Source organism: Apteryx rowi, unplaced genomic scaffold, assembly GCF_003343035.1.
Source record: "Apteryx rowi isolate R43461 unplaced genomic scaffold, aptRow1 scaffold_208, whole genome shotgun sequence".
NCBI classification, from domain to species: Eukaryota; Metazoa; Chordata; class Aves; order Apterygiformes; family Apterygidae; genus Apteryx; species Apteryx rowi.
This window is the reverse complement of record NW_020448397.1, coordinates 486,934-513,356: the sequence shown is the minus strand read 5'-3', so window position 1 is coordinate 513,356 and position 26,423 is coordinate 486,934. Positions and strand designations below refer to the sequence as shown.

The following is a 26,423-nucleotide window of genomic DNA, read 5'->3' as shown; positions in this document are numbered from 1 at the left end:
AGGCTACCTAGTTCTGAAAACAGTTATTTAGAAGGGAATGAAGATAAATATGCTTGACTTTTACTATCTATGCTGCTTTGAGGAGCAGATAGTCAGTATTCTTTAAACAGATGCATCAAAACTTTTCCTAACAGAAGAGGAAGAGCTTCACTGCAGCTCTCCTACTTCAAAGACAAAAAAGGTGATATTAAGTAAAATTCCACTCTTAAGTCCTTTAGCTAGAGAAATGAGTAAAGGCAAGTTAAGAAAAAGGGAAACAGAAACTTAAGTCTGAACTGAATAAAAAAAGAAAACCCTCCTAGTGGCCTTAGAAAGGACTACTGGGATTTGTTTCTCTTCATTCACTTGACCTATTAAATAATCGAAACTTGCAGACTTTCCAAACAACTGTTAGAATATGAAGGTCTACAAAAATTTTAAATCTGACAGTTTTACAACACTGTCCRTCACAGAAAACTTTATGTTCAAGAAATACAACACTACATTATGACAACTTCTAGCTTTCTCAAGTTAAACTTAGCTTTTTTTTTTAAATGGGACAAAAGACAGCTTTCCCATATCAATGTGTCAAAAGTTACATAAACAAGTTAGTCACATTAAGAACTTCAACAATAGCTATATAAATAGCCTACTCATGTTGATAATTAGAGAACCTTTTCCTGTAGCTACAGGAATAACTAGTGTTACAGTAATGGAAACAAAGGAGGAAGAACTGTTTTTAAATTCACCTTGACAGCACCCTGGATTTAAACAAGGTTCAGCCCAGTAACTGTGGATTCTCAATTCAGTTCTTGTAGGCTCATAGCTCTTGACAAAAGCAGGGGTAAAACATGAGCTCAAGTATCAATAAAAAATATTTAACAAGGCTTACCCTACTTAGCAAACACTAAAACACCTGATACCATCTACTGCAGCTCCAAAGACTTTTGTTAAAACAAGGTAACCAGAACATCAAAGCTTGTAATTAAAACACTTCTTGGTAAAAACGCTATTAGCAAAATTATGTAGCAACTCCTAGCTATCAACTTAAAACACTGGGAGAAGAAAAAAACAAGGTACATGTGACTTGCATTTGGGCCCTGCAAATCCAAGGTACTTAGCACTAAGGTTTTAAGTTGGCTTGTACACATTTACTTGCTTGTTTGTCTTATCTTGCTGCATTCCCTGGCTTTCACTTTCATTTTACTTAAAAGATTAAGTTAACATATCGTTTAAAAGATGGAGGTCTTTCCCACAGTTATGCTAGACTGAAGATTAAGAATTAGCAGGAAAAAACCTGTATTGTTATTTTCCTGAATGATAGTTTAATGTTTTAGGTGCCTGGTTACTACAAACAAGGAAAAAATGCAATTATATACATTCAGCACAGCTTATGAGTACATACATAATTAAACATAAGAGCTGCCCCACTGAAATTAGAATATGAGCAATATAGTTATGCAGTTACGAGTTATGCAAATACTTAACTATTCTGCTGTATTGCTGTAAGATGTCTACTTATAAGTTTCCAAAAACCAAGGAAGTGCAAAACTATGCTTTAATTTACACTTTCAGCATGCAAAAATCATGATTTTATAAGGAGTTTCATACATTAGACTTTAGTGCATTAAAGAGCCTTAAAACAGAAGCTGACTTATCTATAACTTACTGGAATGCTCAGTCATTGCACTGTAATACATCTGGACTAATTCAGTGAGAACACATGAATTTTCTTAGAGTAACAGGAAGTATTGAAAGTTTTTCTAACAAATGCACAAAGCCAACAAGCCAACTTCTTTTCCCCAGAGAAGCCTGGTGTGATTTGACACTTTAAGAAACTTCAGAAGCTGAAGTTAAACTAATGGAAGCATGCCAAAACTCTTGAAAATCTGAATCTGAGGTTATAAAGATATTTTCAGATTTGATTATAGTTTCCTTCCTGTACAATATTAACATAGATAGAACTTTTAGAAGGGGGCAAAGACCTCTATTCTAGTTTGCTTGAGCAAATTATAGAGTTCTTCACCATGCATTAAAAAAGGAGCAACATGTTCAAGCTCTGGTTACAGTTTATACCTGGAAAGATGCATGGATTGGGGGATGGACAACAAATGGTTGTTTGCATAGTAACAGCTTCAGCCTGTTACTTATATGTTGAAGTAATTCTTTTTTCCCCTAACTGATCAGCTGAATGAGAAACAGAGATAAGACCTCTGAAAAGTCCAGTTGTTTAAAAAAAGCAATAAAGTTGTAGCTGAAGAGCTCAAGGAGATCAGGCTAAAAAGACATAAGGTCCACAAGAGATCACATTCTCCTAGCTCTAGTAATCATTGATTTGATGTTTTGGAAGCCAAATAGGAAAGAACAAAGCAGACCAAAAAGCACAGGTGGAATGGATAAGAAGACTGAAATGAGTGTCACAGAAACATTGTATAGAAAAGACTGTACTTTGGCTGGAACGAAAGAAACAAAAGCAAAAAGCATCAGAAGTTAAGGGTCATAAACAGTATTATTACTGCCATTAAAAACATCTGCACCTCAACTGTGTACTGAATCACTGTATATGTGAATAATTAGCCTAGTACTATGAGGTTCAGAAATAAAATTGCTATAACTTGCTAAGTTAAACAATGACTTTCCTATTTGCCAAAAATTCATATTTTGCTGTGATTCAGGATTATATCTGTGTTTTGAGTAGACTTGCAAAAGAAATTAACCAGTTCTGTTAGAATAGCTGAAGCCAAAACTGCTATTTAGTGTGAACTTAAAAGTTTACAATCAAATTTTAATTATGCACTATTTTAATATTTCAATAAAGTTGACAACTGGAAATTAAATAGTTCAGGAACTGGACATCAATATTTTAATCAAAGAAAAACAACAGATTTTTACCCTAGAGTTCTGCATGCGAACTCTGCATGTTTTACACTTACCTCATCACTGGGATCTTGCATTGTTTTTCTTCCAGAACTCTGATCAGGTGGCAATTCATTGAGCTCCACATGAAAGAGAAAGAAAATAAAACCATACAGTGCTGGTCCCAGGCCATTGCACAGACCTCTTATTCCAGTTATTATTCCTTGGACAACACCTGAGAAAAGAAAAAAGCAAGAACAGAGGGTTATTTTGATTAATCAAGAACACAAAATTTAACAGTCCAAAATTTTTTCTAATAGCTGTTTCAAAGTATCATATACTATAATTGTTCCTATGTACTAAGATGTTAAGAAATACTTTGAAGACAATTTTGCTGAATTAAAATAATCCTCTGCACAACCATAGTTCTGTCATTATACTACTATGCATACTATCAGCCATTTGAGTTTTGAAACTTTGCAACTAAATCAGAGATTAAGTATTCCAAGCATGGGCAAGTCTAATTCTCTCTATAAAAATTCTTCCACCCTCATCCAATGCCAACAATGAATAAGACAGAGGTTAAATATGGTACTTGCCTAGCTGATTTTCAAGTGAAAGTTGTCTAACACATCCTATATTAGTCTAATGTTACTGGCAAAATATGGCCAAACTATAAATTGGCCTCCCTTCTGCAGTCTAAACCAGGATATATCCAAGTATCAGACAACTTATTTGGGATGGAAAAGCAGTAAATTCACAATACTAGCTTAGCTGCAGTTTCAGATTAAAATATTAGAAAAGCTTGATTAATCAAAGTTCTGTGGGTATATTTTTGCTTCAAGCTCATTAAGTGATTATGATGGCAACATAACTACAATAATTTGATGATCTTAGACTAAGATGCTACAGGACATTATTTTTGATATTAGTAGTTCAAGTAGCCCCTTCCTTCTTGTGCCAGTAACTTGTAAGAAAGATGGACAATTTCCTTTTTGGCCTGTTTGCCATCCAAGATTTTTTCATTACAGTTTGACCTACAAGCTTAAAACGCTGCCTGCCACTAGGTGGCAAAACTTCACTCTAGAAACTACTGTACACTTAAGCTAATGACTTCTGTAAACTTGCTCTTTAATTAAACTATTCATTTCATGACATGAGTAGACAATTGGTCTTTTAGATGTCTATTAGAAACAAAAGAGTTTTCAGGAGGGGAGAAGATTAAAAACATGCAAAATATTGTCTTTGGCACCTTCAAACTCAAATGAAATGCAGTTCTAGGAGAGAGATTACTGTTGTTTCTCCCATATTAACCTCAATTATCTACCTTCTCATTGTACAACATTAAAGCAAGATTGATATTTATGACATATGAACAGGACTAAAATACAACATTGTAAATTCAGCTATTAGATGCCAAAATTAAGACTTAGTACTTTGATGACTCTTTCCCACACTCCATTTTAAAACAAAATGGTATTTTTGATATGTTTATTCTCCTTCAAAGACAATTACATGCCATTTCTTCTTGAAATTTTCCTATTTGCTCAGACCAACTATTTACTTAAATTTCAAAGTTTCAAGGAATAGAAAAGGAAGTCGTATAGCAAGTAGAGCCATCTTTCCCCACACAGAAGAGAGCATTTTCTTGTGAATATATGGCTTATTTTAAATCTAGTAAGCTATGTTTTTAGTTTGCATTAAAAGATGGTACTGTTACATTAATACTGGTTCTCTCCTTATAGAGAGTATTACTTTTAGTAAAAAAAAAAGAGGAAGGAAAAAGCATGAAAGTTACCACATTTTCTTGTCACTTTTGTGGTCAATATTTTTAGAGGAAGCTAGAAGAGCAACTGGTCTGATAGAAGCTATATATTTTGCAATGCAGATCTGACAGATGTGTACACCTCTTTCTTTCCTACATATATTGGTAGACTTCACAGCTAGTACCACAGAAACTTCTTACTCATCAGCCTATTTGAGAAGTATGACTAGGTAAATATTCTGCTTTCTAGTCAGAAGAATCATCCAGAAAAGCTTGCTTTGATGCTCAAACACAAGTTCATTTAATACTCACCCTGTTGATCTGACTCTGCATTTCGTGAAACCAGAGCACTGATTGCTGGGAATGTAATGCTTGACATAGCTGCTACAGCTCCTGCTGCCCACATCATCCTGTTTTAAATACATAATTTGAATTAGAAAACAATGCCTGTAATTCCTTCACCTGCCTTCCCCCACCTCAAAAAGGCCATAAGGCCACCCTCATTTAGGGCTTAACCCTCTTTCAAAAGTACTATTAATAAAATAACTAAAGGGTAGCAATTATCTAGTCAGGGCCTTCCTCTGCTTCCTTTTCTCCAATTTACTCTTGTTAAAAGCTTGATGAAATAAAAACCTTTTGATTCTACACTAGCTATTAAAGTAGGGAAAAGGGAGAGTGAGTGAAATGCCGTACTGGCTTGCCCTCTACAAAGACTATACCAGAGGAACAGTTTCAGAGGGTCTCCTGGTGAAGCAGTTCTAATTTGTAAAGCGCATGAGGAAGCACTCTGATGAAGAATACACATTCATCACTGAGTTGTAAGACAAACTTTTTTTTTTTTTTAAGGGAAAAGCTGTTCCAGCTTCCTGTTTTAGTTCACTCTACTTCCAATTAAAGCAGCTTGAATAGCTTCCAAGACCAAAAACAGTTATAGTAGGAGAATGACATGGTAGAAATGAAATTGAAGCTTTTTGATTGACATGATGAACCTAATGGAATTACTGGAGAGAACATACTACTTATTAGTTTGTGAATTTAAAAAGTTTAAAAATGCTTTAGTAATGAAGACAAAACAAATCAGTGTACTAAAATGGTGCAAAGATTCCTTTTTCAAAAGAGCTGCTACTCTACAACTTACACTATATACTCAGAAAGTTCCATCATTCTTAAGTTTGCAAAATCCAGACCAAACTTCCGCAGTGTAACACAGATCAGAATGTTTTATGCACACAAGACAAATACTCATGATGACAAAAATAAAATGGTAGGATTTCTTGGAAAAAATCAGTTTCATAACAGGTGTGCACGTGTGAAAATGCACACTTACCAAGACTGAGATCCAAAACCATACCAAGCCAACTGAAGGATCTGAAAGCCAAGGCCAAGCAGAACTGTGTTTTTGTTCCCTATTGACCTCATCAAGATACTGAGAAACACAGTCTGCAAGAGAAATTGATTCATCCATAAGTTACTTTAAAAATACATTGTTAAAGTAATTTCTCCTTCTACACAAAATAATTCAGAAGACCTTCCAACTGCTGAAGAAACCCACACTATTCAGGCTACTACTTTCCCATATTAAAACTAAAATATGTATGCAGTCATATCAGCATCTGATGTACAGATATTGTTAACTATTAAAGGGTTTCTGCTGCTGCTTAAGGACTCTAGAGTGTATGTATTGCCTTCTCTGTGCACATTACAGTAGAAACAGATGCCAGGATATAGACAGGATATAGACTGCTTCCATCCCTACAATTTATTTTCTCACAGAACAGAAAGTTCCACAATAAAAGCTGGTCTTAAGACAGTGCAGATTGAATTTAGGAGCATCTACAAACAGTAGAGRAAAAAAGTTACCTTAGAAATTTTTTCTCAGGGTGGAGGACAATGTGAATTACCACCCATATTTACAATTAAAACCAATGAGCAAGTCCTGCTGCTTCCATTACTTCACAACTCACATCAAAATTTGGCCAAGTCCCTTTCCTATGCAACTTTTATTATATATTCTACTTACTCTTCGCATCAGTCATTTGACCTTTTTATCTGCACATGGAAACAAATCCTGAAGACCAATTTTTCATCTGTTAGTAGGGACATTACTACTGAAGGGGAAGGAAGCCCCAATTCAGGTACAACAGCAATAGCCCCATGGCAAGAGGCAGACCGTTCCCAATAAGGCAAAGTCCAGACAGCCTCATGGACTTAACAGCACACACATTTTTCTTTAACATAAGAACCTTATGAAAAGCCAGGGAAAGAAAATGAGAATGACTGCAGAGCAAAGCACACTTCCTCTCTCATGTTCGTCTTACTGATTTTAGTTTTCTTGTGTTCCCATGCTTAGTTTTAGTCTCAGCTAATTTGAAAGCTAAATAACAAAAATAAAATAATTCTATCTACGTGTGAATCAATCTTTTCTGGGTATATCCAACCTGCCAACTTGCAAATCAGTATTTATGAAGCAAGATTTATTTCAATAATTTGCACTCTTTAGAGTTCAAAAAAAATCAATGCATAGTTTCTGCATTTTAATATTAAAAATCATGAAGCAGAATGTCAAGCATTGTAGAGATGTTTAGTAAAAAACATTAAGATTGCTCTGAGTAAAGTACAACTGGAAAATGTAAGTGCACATAAAAGCAACAGAAGAAAGAGACCAAGGGTTAAGAGTGGCTTGTATTGATAATCAAGGATACAGCCGACAACAATAAAACTGGTGAACACTGAGGAACGTTTACTTCAAAACAGTAAGACCTCCATTCTGCTTATAGGAGGATGGCAACAAGGTTACAACACACTGCATGTGCCATTCCTCTTCCCCTTATCACAACAGGAAGACAAACTGGAGCCATAAAGATACCTAAACAAGGAAATAGACACAGTGGGCAGCAAGATTTAGGAGGATGAAATAAGAGACAAAAGATCACACCATAATGACTGTCTGACTCCTAAAAGGAGTAAAAGACCTGTCCAAAAACCAGCTCACTGTTGCCAATTAAGAGGAATGAAAACAACGTACCAACACCTCAAAAGTCCTGCAATCTCCATGCTGAGCCTAAGTAGCCTTGGCCAGACCACTTGGACACAGACATCTTGTTTATATGAGAGTGATGGCATAAGCTAGTGAAATCTATGAACATTGGTGCAAGTGAACAAAATCACCTTCCCCTTCCAGAAGGCCTTTCGCACTGAATATTGTTAAACTAATCTCCTACACCAGTTTAATCATCTGAAGTCAGAGTTTTTGGTAAATTTACTGATCCAGGTTTGGTGAGTTTTGGTTACATTTTCTAATGCCTAAGCACCAGTACTCCTGAGGAAAAATCTATCCAAAGGGAGAGGGATTTACTCAGAGAATCTGTATGAATATAATCTTTAGTGAACACAAGATCTATAGGTGTTTCAAAGCAGGTAAAAAGTTCATAGACAAGTTTAACACTCAGAAGTGCCTCAGCATCCAGTTTTGAACTGTTTAATAAAAAGCTAAAAAATAAAGAAAAAAAATAAAGCTTACCTGAGCTATTATAGACAGAATTCCTACCACAGCTATAAATGCTGCAATGCTAGCAGATCCAAACCCTATAACCTGAAGAGAAACAGGAAACGCATAAATAAATGCTAAACAGTCTAGGAGAAGCACTAGCAAAAATATTTCTCCTTAAAAGAAAGTATTGATCCCTGCTTGTGATCTGAATTATTCTCAAACATATGAATACTTACATTAACTTTACTGCTTGCCAAGAAATCCACAGAAGAAAAACATTGTCGTTGTTCCCCTCTCCCCCCCCCCCCAAAAAAAAAAAAGAGCAAGACACACAAAGCCATCTATTTGGAAATTAAAGTTCCCCACCTTCCCACGGACACAGCAGTAGCTCTTCAACAGGCAAGATGCCAGCTTGAGACAAGATGCCAACTTGAGACATATAAACTACTACGCTGAACGGGAACAAAGGTCTGCTTAACTCATTAACACATACTTAAGCTAGGGCAAGTTTTATGCTTCCCTAGTCAAGTTTCCAGCTTCATTCAGTTCTTGACTAGTGAAGGACCTTGCCTTAGCTTTTAAAACTGTATTTTGCCACAATGCAGTTTTCTAAGAGTCTTCAACAAGAAACGGGTCTCAGGGAACCCCTATTTAAACAGAATTATCAAGATAAGAAGTGACCAACACTTACCTGTCGCAAATATAGAAAAAAGCTAGAATATTGGCCAGCCTCAGGCAGATAGGAGAGAAACACTGTAATATAGATCAGGAGAACTGTAGAATCTTTTCTAACCTTCTTTAGAGACTGAAAGACAAAAGAGCAAAACAAATGTTAAAACATGAATATGAAGTCTAACGAAAGCATAAAGAAGTTGGATTCAATTTCTTTTTATCCACTTTTACTCACACATACTAGTCAAATACTGAGAAAATAAAATTGTACAAGGAAATAGGTAAGCTAAACATTAAGTTAAAACAGCAATTTGTTCCATACAGTTCCTGATATCTGAAAGTTCTGCTAAATTTCCCATTTAATTTTTGAAGCCATAGTTTGGTGACAAATTTCAAGTATTTGCTGTAAGCAACATTATATACTGCAATATTTAGGGAAATACATAGCATCTAACTTATGTCCCTAATAGYCTGTTCTGAATGATGCTAGCAAACATTATAACCTCATTGTTATTCTGTATAAAAGTATTTTTCCAGTTTGAGCAAAAAATAAATTGTAGAAAACAAGTTTAACTGCAGTCTTTCAAGCATGTCACTCATCTCTCAACATTCACAACAATTTCCAGCAGGGTGATCTGACTAAGAACAATTCATTCTCCTCTTCAGATACCAGTGTGTAAAACAAACACAAATAAACCTCTCTATGAAAGCAGAAAGCATAAGATTCATATAGAAAGTCTTGTAGTATCAGTTGTTGGGGCTGCAGCAGCATAAGAATTCAGCATTTCTCTTATCTTAACAGAGAGAAAGTAGGTTAGAAGAGTAAAGCATTTCCCTTTGGATTTCACATCAAAACTTGTTTCCAGTATAAAGAACATTTAATCCAAAGTACTTTATTATTATTTAGCTGGACCTTTTTGTACAAGAGCAGAGATTATGGTGTATTAAAGCTACCAATTAAACATTTACAAAAACAATTATTTAAATATCTATGGAAATACGTCTTACTGCAAAAGGGTCTGCTTGTTCCCAAGATATAGAAGCTCCCCACGAAGCAGGCCTCATTTTTTCAGGTAGAGATTCTGGTACTGCTAGCAGGATGAAACAGATGTCCACAACAGCCACCACTGCGGCCACTAGCACAACAAGATTATCTCCATAGCTGGCAGACAGGTATGCACCAATGGCAGGACTAGTTACCAAACTCGCAGCAAAGGTGGCAGATACCTATGCATAAGAATAGTTTACAAAGTTGTCAGATTGGTTACTCTGTCATTGCATGGTAATGCAACTTGCTAATGAAAACACCAGAAGTCCAGCATTCAAATTCAAACTGATTTCATTCAAAAGTCATATATGGCTGGAAATATGGGTCCAAATAAGAAGGTTCTCCACCCTCCTATACACAAGAAAGATAGCATTTATGGTCAAAGACTGAAAACTGAGTCTGGCCAAATCAAAGGAAAACAGCTCTTAAAAACTGTTTAGTCCAAATGAAAGTTTTCCCAATTATGAACGTGACAAGATTTGATGGAAAAAAGTTGTCAGCATATTTAAATGCTTGCCTAGATGAACTTAAGCCTCAGAACTCTGCGATGAACAGAGTAATAGATAATGCCTTTGTAAGCATTTTGAATTATAAATACACATAGCTACAACTGTACTGGACAGCACAGCAAATTAGGAGATCCGTAACTATGACAAGAAGTTCAGTAACAACCATACTGCTTCATATTACGTTGTAAGGACACGCAGCTACTAATAAATCACTTACATTCACATACAGAGGAACATGCTGGAAAGTCTAAGGTGCTGTTTAATTTCACTACAGAAATCATCAGAAAGGGTTAGAAAAAGCTGGATTTTTTTAAGCTATTACCACTTTTCTCCACACCAAAATAAAAATTCTGTGCATGACTATTCTGTAGAATAAGTAACAACTCAAGCTAGCAGCTTAGTTTTACACCTACCTAGAAGAATCTTAAGAAAAAGGTGGTATAACAGATGAACCACTTAGAAAAAGACACAGACCTCATTGAAACAGTTGCACTTTAGGATCTATTGCTTTATAGATTTTTAGGGGAAAAAGGGGGGGGGGCAAAAAACCCTAGAGAACCCCACACTGTTTCATTGTTTAAAGGCAGGTGAATGGATCCTCCAACTACACTTATGGCCCTTTACAGGCAGGAGAAATAAAATGGAAGTTTCAAAACTTGTAATCCTGTTTTGTGCTCTGCTACAACACCACACACAAGCTTGATGCAAGAGAACTAAGTCCTTTATTTTCTTAACTGTTAAATTAACATCTGAGAATCATTCATTCTTAAGGTTTTCCATTATTTTTAGATTACCCCTTAACAGCTCAAAGGACAACAGAACACAGTACAGTCAGTCAAGAATCAAGTCCATGAAAAATTGTATAATGAAAAAAATGCACAGAAGATGCAGGGATAAATAAAATTGAAAGATTAAAGGCACCTACCAATGGGCCTCTGGCTGCACAAAACCTAAACCAATATAGCTACTTACAAAAGTAAGCTAAGCAGGAATTATATTTTTTTGGAAAAGCCGGTTTGTACAAACTAAACTATTTTCCTCTCCCCTTGCAAAGAAAGAAAGGTCATGAATAAGGTAATAGAAAGACTACATTATGTGGTTTTTCCCCCCTTCCTCCCTATATATGGCTATAGAAAAGCCATTCTATATAGTTCTATTCTATAATAAGAAGTCATGTATAAGCAAAAGTGCAAATCAAGGTGGGGGAGAGAAATGGCCAAACCAGCATCAAATAACTTGTATTGCTGTCAAAACCACTGCTTATTCTGACTGCAAAGCCTGAAACAACATGTTTTGCTAAATATGCCCTAGATGCAGGCAGAGTAGTCAAACGCTGATTCTGTTTTGCTATGAGCACAAAGCAGTCTATGCAGCAATAGAAAAATCTGAATTAGACATCCCAAATTCTAACACAATGCCTTGATCCATGGTTCATTCCTTTCTCTGTCAGCCTCGTTACATGTATTGGGAAACAATCTGTGTATTAAAACACAAGTTCAATACAAAGGTCACAATTTGACCTTTTTTTCAAATTTAAGTTTAGCATATCTTACCAGTCCATAGGCTGTAATTCTTTCATGTTCTTGTGTTACATCAGCTACATAGGCAAATATTACAGAAAAGGTAACAGAAAAGATTCCAGATACTGAAATCATAGCGAAGTACCACCTAATGATTTAAAAGCAACAATTAGAAAATTTAAGCTGAGAAAGACCTCTAGTTCTCTTACTAACCAAGCAAGTTTCTATCCTGTGAAAACAGTTTATCTTAGAGCTCTATAGGAGACGAATAAAGTCCAGTATTGTGTAGTCTAGCTTAAATACCGGAAATCATCGCTTTAATTTTTGATCCTCTAGTGTTCACTTTACATCAATGTAAAAGGAGAAGTGGCCTCTTAAGAAGGACATGATAACTATACATTTTCACACTGTCAAAGCTGAAGGAAGTTGAAGTTGAGAGGAATCATCTCAGAACTCTGTTCAGAAGCTATTCTAGGGCCATTTATCAGCCAATTAAAGAATAAACTATCATATATTAATGCTTCAGAAGCTGAACTCTGAATGCACTCAGTGTACACAAAGTTCTTGTGTTATCTTCTTAAGTTTCACAACCAAAGTAAATGAAACTGAAACCAAGTCAACTCCAGTCAGTTAAGATTTCAAAGTTTCATAATCAAAATGTTAAATGTGGTCAAATATATACTAAGATTCATTCATCTTTTAAGAATACACTCATTACAGCATCTTATGAGGCCTCAGAGAAAGTCACAGTTGAGCTTATAGCTACAAATTAGGCAGTGCTATCAAACCATTTCAATTACTGCCTTCCATAAAAAAATACTTAAGACCAATGCTGTTAACAGTCCTTGAACAAAAAGCTCCGGAATAACGTTAATCACACATCCTAAAAGTGTTTTCTCTTGCCTTATTGTCCCTCTCCCGCTTGCCCAAACTACTACTCCTGTAATTGAATTTCCTGCTATACCGACAAGTTCCCTACTGCAATCTGTACTACTTACCATGAATTTATTCTCATTAATGGAATTGGGACACAAGTGAAGAAAACTGTGAGAAGAAGAAAAGGTTTTCTTCCCCATGCATCTGATAGAGCACCTATTAGTGGAGCACTGAGAAAGGACAAAAAACCCTGTGACAGAAGAAAAAAAAATTAATGTCTTCATTTACATTTCCAAGCTTCACTTCAGCTGCAACATAAGAAATTGAATACAAGAAAACTTACAAAAAATTAATGTAAACTGCACAGCTTCTTCCACAGTCTACTTTTCTCTGTGATTTAGATTTTTGTTTTAAATTTATTAATCCTGAATGGATTTAAAGAGGCAGAGGGGAGATAAATTTTTCAACCTCAATTTGATTCAATACAAAAGTATCACAGATGGCAAAAGCTTCTTTAAAATATCCAAAACCAACAGCCAAGTTGCACAAAGGACAACTTCTTAGCCTTAAAGTAAGGCTTCTCAGTGCTGGGTCCCAAACCAAACTTCCCTCTAACTTAGAGAAGATTGTCCTAAGACAGGGCTTCAGATGACTTAACTGTTCTCTGAAACAAATAAAAGAACTATGAAAACGGAATAATGTTTACTGCTTTACACTGTACTTTTATCACATACAGGACATTTGTACATTGCAACAGCTATGAAGACCACTTGAGCTCAGAACTTGAGACAGCAATACACCATACTACTGACATTCTGGTGGCAAAGCACAGACCTACAGGTAGAGTGGCCATGGATAAAATGTGTGAGAATCAAACACTAGATTTTAAGCTATGAAACATTATCTAGGTATCTCTAACTAGAAATCAAACAGTAAGTCCAGCGGAACATACAACATACTTGCAAGTAGCACATTCTCTCCATTGCATTAACCATGAGATTACTACATTTAGTTAACAAAACATTTCATAAAGCCCTAGAATCTAGGGCTTATTTCTGTTCTGTACTACAGTGAAGAATTAAAACAAGGCCTTTCACAGATCTGAGCTTGGGAAAACCTCCAGAAGAGACATGCCTACCTCCTAATTAGTACAGTGTTCTCACAACAATCCAGATCTGCCATAAAATCAAACATTAGTAAAAACATGGTTCTGCAAGTACCTAAGGTACCTACATACGCTGAAGTCTACTCCAGCTAATTTTAGCTAACCTCTGGYGTTTAAATGTAATCACCTTCCAGTCTAACATCAGCATACAGGCTACTGTACTAAAGCAGCATTATGCCAAATCCCAATAGCTAGTATTTCCAAAGATTTCAGGAAAGTAAATTGAGAGCAAAAGCTGTAAAGCCAGACCACCAGATCCTAACAAAGTTAGATGCCTTACTCAGTTGAAATTAATATTTTTGCTCCTCGTAGCCAAAATTCACTAGAATAGACTAACATATTTTGCTAATTGGTACCCAAAATAGTCTTAATGTTTCATTAACAACATTTTGCAGAATATTACATTGGACACAAAAGGCCAAGCTCACTCTGATCTATCCCTCCCCCATTTATTACACCTGTTAGAGCAATACGTACACTTACAGCATGAGTTTAATGCACTTGTCTTCTACAGATATACTCTGTAGAAAATATAAGGGGAACTCTCCACTCATTGCTTTTAAATGTTACTCACAATAGTCACGCTGCACTGCGAATGAATAGAGTTGAGAGAAAGCAACAGGAGAAACATAAGCTTTGTTTTGCTAAGAGAAAAATGCAAAGCTAACTTCCTCTTCCGGTTTGAGGCATCCCTAGATGCCTGCTGCATGGGGTTTCTGAAACACTGCCAGTCCACTACAAAAGATAGCAAGCTAGCAATTCCTCACTAAAGTTGTCATCTAATAGCTAAAGCTGTTGCAATCTGTTACAGAATAGAGTTAAATAATTTCTTGGCTGCTGTAAATCAATACTCAGTGATAGGTTACACTAAGTGGTTTGAAGTCTCTGTGTAAGATGGTTAGCAAAGATGACACTTCCTGAAGTTTTACCAGAGAAAATTTTCCCAAGCATTTTTTTTTCCAGGCAACAATCTAGTATGGCCCCTGTCTAAACACCCAATGTATCACAAGTAAGCCATAAGTTATCGTAAGCACCTTGGCCACCTCAAAATGTTCAAAAGCTCATAAAAGACTAGAAAAAACCTGCTGAAATATAAATAGCTTTTATGCCACATCTTGGACAAAATTATAGCAGTTTAAGTGCTCCATTTCTCATCTCAAAGGCTTCAACATGGCTGTATTAATCTGCTTTTGAAATATATCATCTAACATGAAAAAGCAAACACTACTGCCATTCTTAGAGGGATCTTACAATATTTAACTGCTACCTATTCAAATCAGAGGTATTTAAACTTCTAAGAAATATTTCACTTGTTTCACAATGCTACCATTTAACAGTAAATCTTGAATTGAGCCCAAGAACACGCAACCATGACAACAAGAGAAATGGTTTGAGAACTTATTACATTCTCAATGTCCAGAATATTCTTATGGATAATAAAGGAAAGACTAATTACAATACAGGAACAATTATAAAGAATATTTAGCTCAGTGTTTCTAAGCAATCTTACCTTAACACCTTGAATAAGACCATTCATTAAAAACGTATGATGAGAAAATGTTTCATGTAAGACCTAAAGAAAAAAAATTATTTGAATCAGGAGAGACAGGAGGGAATAAATAAATAAATAAATAAATTCAAGGTTTAGATTTGATTTGTAAAACAGGATAGCTCAACTGCTACTTGTTAAAAAGATATCTTACCCCATGATTATATTAGTTTATATTTTTTATGTATTTTTCTTCACAAAATATTGGCAAGCTTTAATATCGATTTACCAGTATAAATGCTTCTGTGGGCACACATGGGAAATGAATGGATATTTTCATTTAGGACATTTTGCTCAGAAAGGGGATTAATGTAAGGAAAAAGTGTCCATATCATACAAATCAGACCTTTTGCAGTAGATAATTCCTTCATATGGTTGATTTGACCACTGTTACTAAGGAGAAGTGAAAATGAGGTTCAAGTAACTGTTAGTCTGTCAAATAAAAAACAAAACCAGAAGATTCCCCCACACACTCAGAAAAACCACATGCTATATTCACGATTGCCTAAAAAGGGACTGTACAAACCATTTCTGAATTGTATGCATCCACAGGCTCCACCTCTTCCTGTCCCCCTCCACATTACATATTAGTCTCCACTTAAGAAAATTATCACAACCTTAAATTGGACTTAGGGATGGGGAGGAGGAAGAAAGAAAAATACGACAGCCAACTTACTGTTATGAGCATGAACTGCAGATTTTCAATGATCACACAGTTAGAAACAGTTTTAAGGAACAATTAAACATTTATGAATACTAGCAACAGTTCTGAGTGGTCAATACATTTAAGTACCACCATGAATTCATTTAAGAGGCTTTAACAGTAACAAGATTGCCCTTGAATTAAGGCTAATCTGTAATAAAGAGATTGTCCATAAAGGTAGAAGAGAGTTAAAAGGCCTTGCAGGTGGCAATATATCAATTTTAAAAAAAGAGACATTGATATAACCAAAGTGTGTATACACACACTTTTCAGAGATCAATGCTAGGTAAGTAATGCCTACATAAACTAGCATCTATTCAAGCTCTTAAAGGATGACTTCAGACTGGCTTGCTGCTTTTATTTATGAATAGAAGTGGCAAAATCTACAAAAATTATGTATGTGTATATTGAGAAATTCACTAGCTTGAAGAAAACACTCCAGTGTCACTGAAAGACATCAGCATCATTTTTTCAGGAATGGGCAAGTTTGTCAAATCATAGGTTTAAAAAAATACCTCTCAGATAATTCTGCTTATATACACTCCTTTTCCTACTGATATTTTCATCTGTTTAGATATTTAAAACAATTCTGCATCTGTTTGACCATTGATCTTCTCATACGAGTGGAAGAAGATAAAAGAGTCAAGTTAGAGATCAAAACAGGCACTCTAGAAAGCAGGTAACGTCTTGCAAGTCTTAGCAAAAACAGGAAGCTTAAGTCTAACTATCTTTCTGTATAGCATTTTCCAGTATTTTTGCTAGGAAGCAATCAGCACTGATAGAGGTTCTAGCTTGTGTCTATAAATTAAAAGAAAATTACTTTCAAAAGATAAAAAAAATCCAACAAACTGATAGATGGAATTGCCTTAGAGTAAGGCATTTGATATTAGATATTTACCTATTTACAAAAATATATTATATTGAAGTCATTAAGTGATTAAAACCACTTATGGTAATTCACTAATATTCACTTACAAGCCCATAAATAAGAGTAATGGGCATCAACTTTGGGCATTCTGTGAGCAGTATCTCCTTTGTGTATGTTTTATAAACATTTTAAATCTTTTCTTATCCAAGTACAGTATGACATACAAGCACTACAGTTTCTTTGACAAACAGATGCCAAAAGAAGCTGAAAAGAAATCTAGAAAACTCACTTTAAATAATCTCAGCTACCATGACCTGCATACAATTTATTTGGGTAATAGACAACAAAACATTTTAATCTGAGTGTTGAGCATGACCTGGAGCATCAGAACACAACCACCAAAATGTGAGTCATGAGGAGTTTTGATCAGCACGTTTCTGCCCTTTTCTCGCTACTAGACAAAACTGAACAGAAACGGGCAGCTGGCAGCTCAAAGGCTCACAAGAAGGCTCTCCATGACCTCTAGTGCTGCTGGCTGATCAGCACGCCAGGCTAAGTTATCATGAGCATGTAATGAAGGAGAGCGGTGCAAATATCAAACCAGATCTGAAATAGTTTAAAACAAACACCATGTGTTCTGAAGAGCTGATTAAAAATAAAGAGAAGCCACAAGCATACAGAAGTCATCTACACCTGTGTTAGGTTACACCATTATATTTAAGTTAGTGCTTTACATTAACTTTTCAATCAAATGCAACAGCCTCATAAGTATTCGAGACTGTGTAGAAGAAATACAACATTCAAAATACAGAAAGACATTCAAGACTACCACTTTTATTTTTGCAAGTATAAAATCCAAATACTTAAGTCAAAATAATAATTTTCCTTTAAGTTAGAAGCAGTTCATAACATTCCCATTAAATACAGTGCACTGAGAAATATTAATTTCAATTACAGTTTGAGCTGCATGAGACTGACAGTATGAATTTATATGGAATGTTTTTAATTGGGTACAACACTAAAGAAGATACTCACCTAACGTAAAATATAGTTTTACTACAGAGTTTTTGAAGACTAAGGAGGAATTACTGTCAGAACATCATCCCTCTAAATTAGAGGTGCCAAGCTGGCACAAATTGAAGTTGAGCACTCTGGTTTAAAAATAAATAAAATAATGAACACCCAGCAAGCTTCCTCATACTTTCATTCTGGCAAGACAGGACAGGACAGCAATCCAGTGAGACATCTACTTTACAGAAATCTGTTAACCATTTATACACACTGTATTATTATTAGTTAAAAAGATCACCAAGTATCTTTAGGAAGGTTACACAAACACCTTTTAAGAGCAATGTAGCTCATTTTACCTGGAGATTGGGGAAGGAAAATAGGAAATACCATGGTCTCCTGTCCCCAAAACCACGCCAGTCATGTATTCAAAGTATTCTCAGATATCATCTGGTGAAAAACTGGGCTAACAGACTTTTGATAACTAAACTTCGGCACATCTGATTTCGACAAATAAGACCCATGTGTTCAGATGAAAGGCTTTATATCCTATTACCAAATGCTCAAATTATCTATTCATCTGGAACATACTTGTAAAATCCATTTCTTACATGAAAGCCTTTATTTCACTGCAAGTTATATGCTGACACAACAACCAGCCCACACTAGAGTACAAACTTAATTATGGGAAGTGTATATTATTCAATGGTTAAGATTAGCAGATGAATTGGACTATGAAATCTTAAAAAAAAGATCTACAGAGAACCCTACAGAGTAACCTTAGTTACTCTAAAAGGTAAATAAAAGTTACTTAAAATATAGTAATGTATTTTGGACTATCTTTTAGTCTTCCAGCAGTCCAGATCTCAGCCTTAGAATGATACCATTCTACAGTGGTGAATGTTAAAAAAGACCACCCCTGAATTTCAGAATTCAGCAGAAAGTGTAAAACAAATAAAAAGTATTATTTCTAGTAAGTAACAAATTAACCTTTGTCATTACTTTAAGACAGACCAGTGATACTTACTGTTAGCATTGGAGTTGTCAACAGTCCCCAGGCAAAGAATTCTAGAAATATGACCACCACCGCATGGTATACGCTTGGCCGACCAAAACCTTGTTGCTAAAAAAGAAAAACATTTGCAGTGGCTGTACATATCCAGTTCATTACATGTGCAAAGATATCTCACAAACTTATTTTGAAACCATAATCAGCTTTCAAGATGACCTACTGCCAAACCCTTGGGAACAATAATAAGCCAAACAAGGGTGGAGAAGAATTATTACAAAATGACTGAAGATCTCCAAGGAACTTCAGAAAGATTGTTCCCTCAATCTCTTGCTGACTGAAGAGAACTATTTTCCCATTCCTGACATTGCCCTACACTACTGTCCCCTCCAGTCTGTATTTAGGTTCCCTTCTTCTTGAGCAATTCCCAACCTTCCGCAGTAGTGCTACAAGCTTTGTAATTCTCCTTGCTACCTCCATAACTTTCAAAGCAGTGGCAATGAAACAGACCAGTTTTATGAAGACTATGTCACTATTACAAGAAGACTATGACAACCTGCATAATCAGAAGAGCAGCACAGATTTTGTATTTGAAACTGTCAGAGAAAACTGACAGCTTATGCACCCCGTAAAGCTTTCTGTTGACCAATTATTTCTGTGCGGACTACAGATCCAGAGCTATTCTGCTAGTCAATATATAGCTCCCAGGAAGAATTAGCACAGAAATGCTCATGCTGCTGTGAACACAGCTGCGCAACACCCAAGGACTGGATCCCAGTTGAGAGATCTGGGAGCACTTTCTTTAGATGAACCACACAAAACCCTTGGGTAAAACAGAAGAACGGTTGCTTTCTTTCATTTCTGCATCTACCCCTAACCATAGTAACCGTTTTACTAAGTTTTCAAATTCTAAACTTATTTTTCCCCCTTTACATTAATATTTGCCATGTAGAAGGTTGATTTTTCAGGGTTTCTAGCCAATCCAAAGCCATTCCACTCCCAAGAGATCAGTAATTCTTAGAAAGGAATAGTAGAGTGTTCTCATCTAGCACTCCCATAGAAATCTCAAGTTTACCCAATAGATGCAAGGATGCTTCTCTTGCAAATTGCACAATCTAACAATGCTGGATGCAGTTCAAGAGACATCATCTAGTGACACATATCAGCCAGATTATGTCATTTGGGCAGCTGGAGAGCAAGGAGAACATGAACCTCAGGATATTCCACTAAACCTGAAAAAGTCAGAGAGTCTGCTACAAAGGCAGAGCACAGTCACGCACTTACCATTTTTCCTGTCCAGTACCTTTTGTCTCAATTAGGAGGAATGACAGGATTAGAAAGCACTTTTTAAACAAAATTCATTTAAGTCTGATGCCTATATTAAAGATTTTTTTAAAGAAATCCCTATGCCAAGACAGCCTAAGTGCCTGCTTCTCTAATAATTTTAAACTTACCAGATTTCAAAGTCTGTAGTAGCAAATTAAAGCTAACACAGATGATACTTTTCCAACTAATAAGAATTTTTTATAGCATAGCTTGTTTAGAAGCTACAATTTTAAGGAAAATAGTTCTCTCCAGGAAAACAATATGATAATATCCTAGGTCAAAGATTATCTGAGACACTGATAACTTTCAAGCATTATTAACATTTCTTCTATGTGTTACCATGCAGTTTTTAATCTTGAAATAGCCAAGTTTCCAAAGATTACATCTAAGATTTTATTTATATAAGAAGCCTACAAGTACTTTTGGATAATCAAACAGGGTAATAATTTTAAGAGCATATTTTTTGACAAGATGTCTGTCAGTAAGGATACTATTTAAGACAGATTACGTTTCAGTCTGAAGACCCCTTCCCACCATGCTCGCCTCAGAAAAAGGCAAACTTCACAGTAGAGAGCAGTAAAGGACTCCCCAGCCTTCCCCTGCCTCTATTCTACTTCCCCCATTCTACTCCCCCCCACCTCTACATTACTAAGTGTGATGCTGGACCATAAACAATGGTGTTTTGCATTCAGCAAACACTTCCAATGCCACTAAATATTATGTTTTGTTGTTGTTGTTTTTTAAGCACCAGAATTACAGTATAACAAAACCAGAAGTTTTTATTACATGGGGACTTCATCTGAGACTTAGATGGTTGACCAGAAAGATGTACACCCATATTCAAAAACATTTGCCTGATCTTCAGCAGTCACGTAAATCCTTTTGTGAAAGAAATGACATCTTCTTGTACTGATCCTAAATGAATATTCCTTGGAGGTGAAAAGAAATTTTTGGCAGTGTCATCTTTTGGCAGTGACATGCAGCTTTAGATAGTTGTACTGAATTATAAAAAACCCACAAATATCTCTATACCCTTTTGGAATCAAGGGGTAACCTGGAAAAGAATTCATGAAAGGAATATGTGCCTGTCAAAATGAAGTCATGCATTCCAAATCAGACATACAAATAGTTTGATTTGAGACATACCATTATCAGTGATCTGCATAGACTGTAATTGATGATTTTCAGTTTTCTTTATAGAGCCCTAGCCATCTAGACTACCTGAAGAACACTCGTGCAAGTGAATATCAGGTAACTACAATCATGAAAACAGGAAAACTTGCTGATTTTATCTAACAGACTGATGTAGATACTTACCTCTGGATGTCTACCTTTCCTGTAGGCCCTAAAAACTCTCATCACAAGTTTTTAGTTCTCTCTTTTTTTTTTTTTTTTTTAATCGGTGCCTTGATATTTTAAAGGAAAAAAATTACAGTTGAACAGGCACACAACCAAAACCCTTAACTAAAACAGATGAAAATCTCTCTACCGGGTTCAAAAACAAAGCTTCAGAAGGAGTTTCCCAGAAGTGCTTCTCTTGACACAGCCTTTTAAGAAGAATCTACCCCAAAAGAAGTGGGTGGGGTCAGTTTCCATACTGCAAAAATATTTTGCAACAGAAGACAACTGTATGCAAATTGTATAAAGACAGAACTTGAGACCTACACATGCAAAGCGGGTAACAATTTGAAGCACAAAGAGCTTTAGGATTCTTGAACTAGAAAATATGGGGACGAAATATAACTTTTTAAACAAAGAAATATAAGTAGAAGTAGCAGGGATCTGAACAATTTAGAAATTGCTTTCCTTTCCTCCTTCCACCCACCCTTAGTTTTTAAAACTTTGCTGGGGCCACCCCATTTCTAACATGCTAATGCTTCAAAATTTGTTACAGGATTACTTTCCATCCATGAAGATTTTCATACAACTGCCTGGAGTGTGGGCTGACAAATTATGTATGAACATTATGATCACTTTCAAATGCAGCTGTTGGTCAAACTATTACACTTGCATAATCAGTAACAAGCAAAACATTACACAATCTCAAATGCTTAACAATAAAAGTTTAAGCCATCACTATGAAACAAGTGCCAGGTGTCACACAAGTTCTAACAAAATATCTATCATTTCTCCAATTTTACAATGTTTCAACTCCTTCTAAGCTTCTTCCCCCTCCCCAATTCTAAAGAGTTGGATAGAAACCCGCAAGTTAATTTGAAGACAACAGTAAAAACTACTGGGATGTAAAAAATTTTTTTAAATTAGAACACAGCTGTTGAACATGAACAAACCCATGAGAAGATATCGAGATTATAAATCCAGATGGTGAGGAATTGCTCACAGACAAGGGAAAAGAAATTGCTATTGTGCAGCAGTAAGAATATCTTCTCTTAGTCACTCTAAAGGAAAACAAGTACAGCTCACCCTAAAATATTCCACATCAAGATACGTTTTTATAGCTAGCTTTACTCTAAATCTTCAGAGCAAAGCTTGAATTTATAATATTTGTATATTCATATAAGTTTTAAGTCAACTATTTACCTATTAAATCAAACTTGTACTTTAGTTACACTCATTGCTCAAATTGGCTGCAGAAGCACTCTAACACCAAATTTCAAACATTTAACTACTGTTTTGCATCTGTAAGTACTGTGCTTATTCCAGAACAAAACCACTTCTCACTTTTTGAATGCTAAAGCCCTCCAAAGTTCCTTTTCAAACTTTTCAAATTTGTATGAGGATGAGGGCTAGGCAGATTAAGAAGACTTGCTTTAACTGGATGAATACACCATCCTTTTTCCCCCCTCCATGAGGGCAGTCAAACAGTGGAGCAAGTCACCCAGGGAGGTTGTGCAGGCTCCATCTTTGGAGGTTTTTAAGCTCCAGAAGGATAAAGCCCTGAGCAACCCGATGTGGTCTCAGAGCTGACCCTGATGTGAGCCAGAGGGTGGACAAGAGACCTCCTGAGGAACTTTCCAGGCTGAAATACCCTGTTATTTCTCAGGAGGATAACAATCAATTTCAAGCTGAACTTCTGAACTAACAATCACAGAAACTTTCCTTCTCCCCCCCCCCCCCMCCAAATTCTTTCCCACCAAGTAGTAAGATATCTCAGTGTGGAAGAGATTTTGCAAAGAGTATTCAGTCTTTCCACAGCACTGTAAACCAAAACTTAAATGCATTACTATGAAGAGTGTTGTTACTTTGTTTAAAAAGAGTCTGTAGAAACATTCTCCCCCTACAAAAATTAACTGCTACATGTAAAATTTAGCACGGCCACCTGCACTGTACTCTTATGTCGACTGTTGCATTTTCAAGAAACCAAACAACTGAACTAACAGAATCAGTACAATTTTTTTCAGAAGCATACTTTCCTGTGTGAAACATTTTGACCTTGAAGGTGATACCAAATTATCAAGCATGTCCCATTTTCACATACATCTTCACTATTACTTCCTCAGTCTCCCTCGTCTCCCTCCCTCTCCCCCAGCCCAAGAACTTCAATGGTTTCAAGACCAATGATACAAAGCAAACAGTTTCTGGTACACTTCACTGCATCACTGGTTCTTTTTTTTTTTATTCTAGCACAAACATTATGGTACCACTGTATTTTAGTTTCTATTACATTTGTAGTTACAGACGCTCTTTTCTCTGCACGTATTACCCAGCTAGCTCTCTAGGTAGATTACCTGTTTATCCTGCTCTCCCCCTCTTCCTAGATTCTAGTGTCTAACTTTCAAACGGGACTATTTAGAAGCCACCTTAATTATACCCTGGTCCCTACAAAAGTCTCTTGATCTTTTCTGCATTTGCTAGAAATGGCAAAAATTCACTCAAGTGCAAATAGCACCCTGTAGACCTAAGTCGCCTTTGTCACATGAAGCAATCACCAAGTGACAGCGTGCACAGAGTCTAAGACACTCACCTTGTGCACAGTGTGAGAATACACTCAAAACAAGTGAAAGTACTTTCTAATCACAGTGCAGCTTTTAACATTTTAGAAATGCCATATGAGCTGAAATATAAATCACAACTAATTCAGTTTATACATTGTTCAAACTTGTGTTTTCATCACCAAAAGAAATACAATAGAAACATCTGAGCGAAGATGTAATTGCAATTTATTAAACTGAGAGCGACATGAAGAGGATGAAGAGGAATCAATAGCCATTGCCTTCCGATACTAAAATATGGGGAATTAAGCAAAACTTTGAGACATCAGGTTTAAAAAAGTGAGGTGGCATTTCACACAGTTTACTCTCAAAGCATAAAATGTCTTGCCACATCCTTTTGGGGGACACTGGGAAAGCATTTGCGTTTAAATGTACACTAGACAAGCTTAGGTAACAGAAAACCTCTGAGGACTGGTAAACATTAAAACACTATATCTAGTTCAGTCTTTGAGTCAAGAGCCATTGGGGGTAGGAAGAGTATCCAAGAGAACCATCACCATGTGCATGCCACATTGTAAAAGCTCTGCTTTAGATGCTACCATATTTTCAAAATAAAATACTTCTAGAAGTAATACACAAACATCATTCCACACTATACAAAACCGCAAGCTGATTTATCCAGTGTTGAACTTTAAACAGCTTTCCTCCCAAAATATAGACACACCTAAGGCATGGAGAATTCTCTCTCAAAAGCATAGGTTCTGGTTCAAAAGCATAGCATATTTAGATACCTCACATGCCTCTCCATGGGATAGCTAATTACTCACTGGGCAATGACTTTAAGTCTGGAACTTCAGTACTAGAGAATCAAGTCTCAGTTACAGAGTCAAGTTTTTACTGCTGTAGTCTAGCATACTTCTCTCCCAACTCAAAGCGTTCCAGATTGTCAGAGCCTAGAGGATTAGCAACAGAACACTCAGAACAGCAAAAGTGACCTCTCAATATGAATAGAAACAATAATGATTTGTATTTAAGACACCAGCTAATTACTCCCTGCATTGGTTCAGAGTCCAGAAGCAGTGTTATTTTAATTTAATATGGTGTGAAAATTCAGAGTGGCATTAACAACCTTGAGAAAACAGAACAGTTTCTCTCTGATTATTCAAATTTAACAATCTACAGAAGATTTAACATGAAAAATAACTCTTTTGTAGGACAAAAATGTGCTCCACAAGGAAGTAGATAACCAAACTGCCAAACTGATTCGCCTATTTACTACTAGCAAGTCTCTCTAAATCCTACATGTAAGAAATTTAAGGAGCCAGCTCACTGGACTGAAAGGCATATCAGTAAAGTCTCCTAACCCTTAAATAGTGCTTCATCAATCCCATGATGCCTTTTTTTTTTTATATATGAAATATTAGAAAAACTCTAGCACTAAGAATAAAAATCTGCAATTCTTTGAGTAGGCACTAAATGCATAAAGCTCTGTAAAGCAGAGTTTAATGAATAATGACTAGTAAAATTTCTTTGAAGATGTACAGTTTTAAACTTTAGAAAGTTTTCATTTTGTTGCCAAACATTTCATTTGGTTGACCAAACAGAGGTCTTGGTCTCCACAACAGCTGTGTCATTTTATAGTGTCTGAGAACAGAGACTGAAGTATGATCAATTTACAAAAAGGTACGCAGGTATTTTTTCTCCTTAAATATCCCATTTAAAGATTTCTCCTATAAAGATAACTTTATTTGAACAGTATGGCATTGTATTTTGCTAAAAAGCTTCCTTAGCATGGCAGCATGCTACTGATAGTCTGTATAAAAATTAAGTACATGGCATAAAGTTTAAAATACTCATACCAAGTTTTATACTCTGTGTTCAAAATCTAGCTGGAACAACATTGCATAACCAGTAACACAATGTCCATGGCACCATTTACTTCAACTTTTGAAGCTCGCTGAAATCAGAGAAACACATCCAAGGGAAACTGATTTAATTCCAATGGAATTTACTTAAACACATTTTCCCTGATTACTTTTGAGCCAATAACTGACTTTTGTAAAAAGTCACTTGTGCAGCATTTATTCTTTCGTTCTTCCACTCAAGAAAGTCAATGCCAGAGAAGAATTCAAAAGGGAGAAGTTAGTTACCAAAAATTGAAACAGAAACCTGTTCTTCTCAAGCTGG

General features: G+C 35.9%; 1 protein-coding gene across 1 annotated transcript in view; it reads right to left on the bottom strand.

Moving 5' to 3' along the window:
- LOC112965246 (hippocampus abundant transcript-like protein 1) overlaps nt 1-26,423 on the bottom strand; it is a 32,246-nt gene that overhangs the window by 2,940 nt on the left and 2,883 nt on the right. The window contains exons 2-11 of the mRNA XM_026064060.1: nt 19,036-19,131; nt 15,391-15,453; nt 12,838-12,965; nt 11,873-11,987; nt 9,771-9,989; nt 8,782-8,895; nt 8,121-8,192; nt 5,928-6,040; nt 4,913-5,010; nt 2,913-3,070 (exon numbers count right to left, since the gene is read on the bottom strand). Coding sequence (XP_025919845.1) covers nt 2,913-3,070; nt 4,913-5,010; nt 5,928-6,040; nt 8,121-8,192; nt 8,782-8,895; nt 9,771-9,989; nt 11,873-11,987; nt 12,838-12,965; nt 15,391-15,453; nt 19,036-19,131 — 1,176 coding nt within the window. The remainder of the gene's footprint in view (nt 1-2,912; nt 3,071-4,912; nt 5,011-5,927; nt 6,041-8,120; nt 8,193-8,781; nt 8,896-9,770; nt 9,990-11,872; nt 11,988-12,837; nt 12,966-15,390; nt 15,454-19,035; nt 19,132-26,423) is intronic.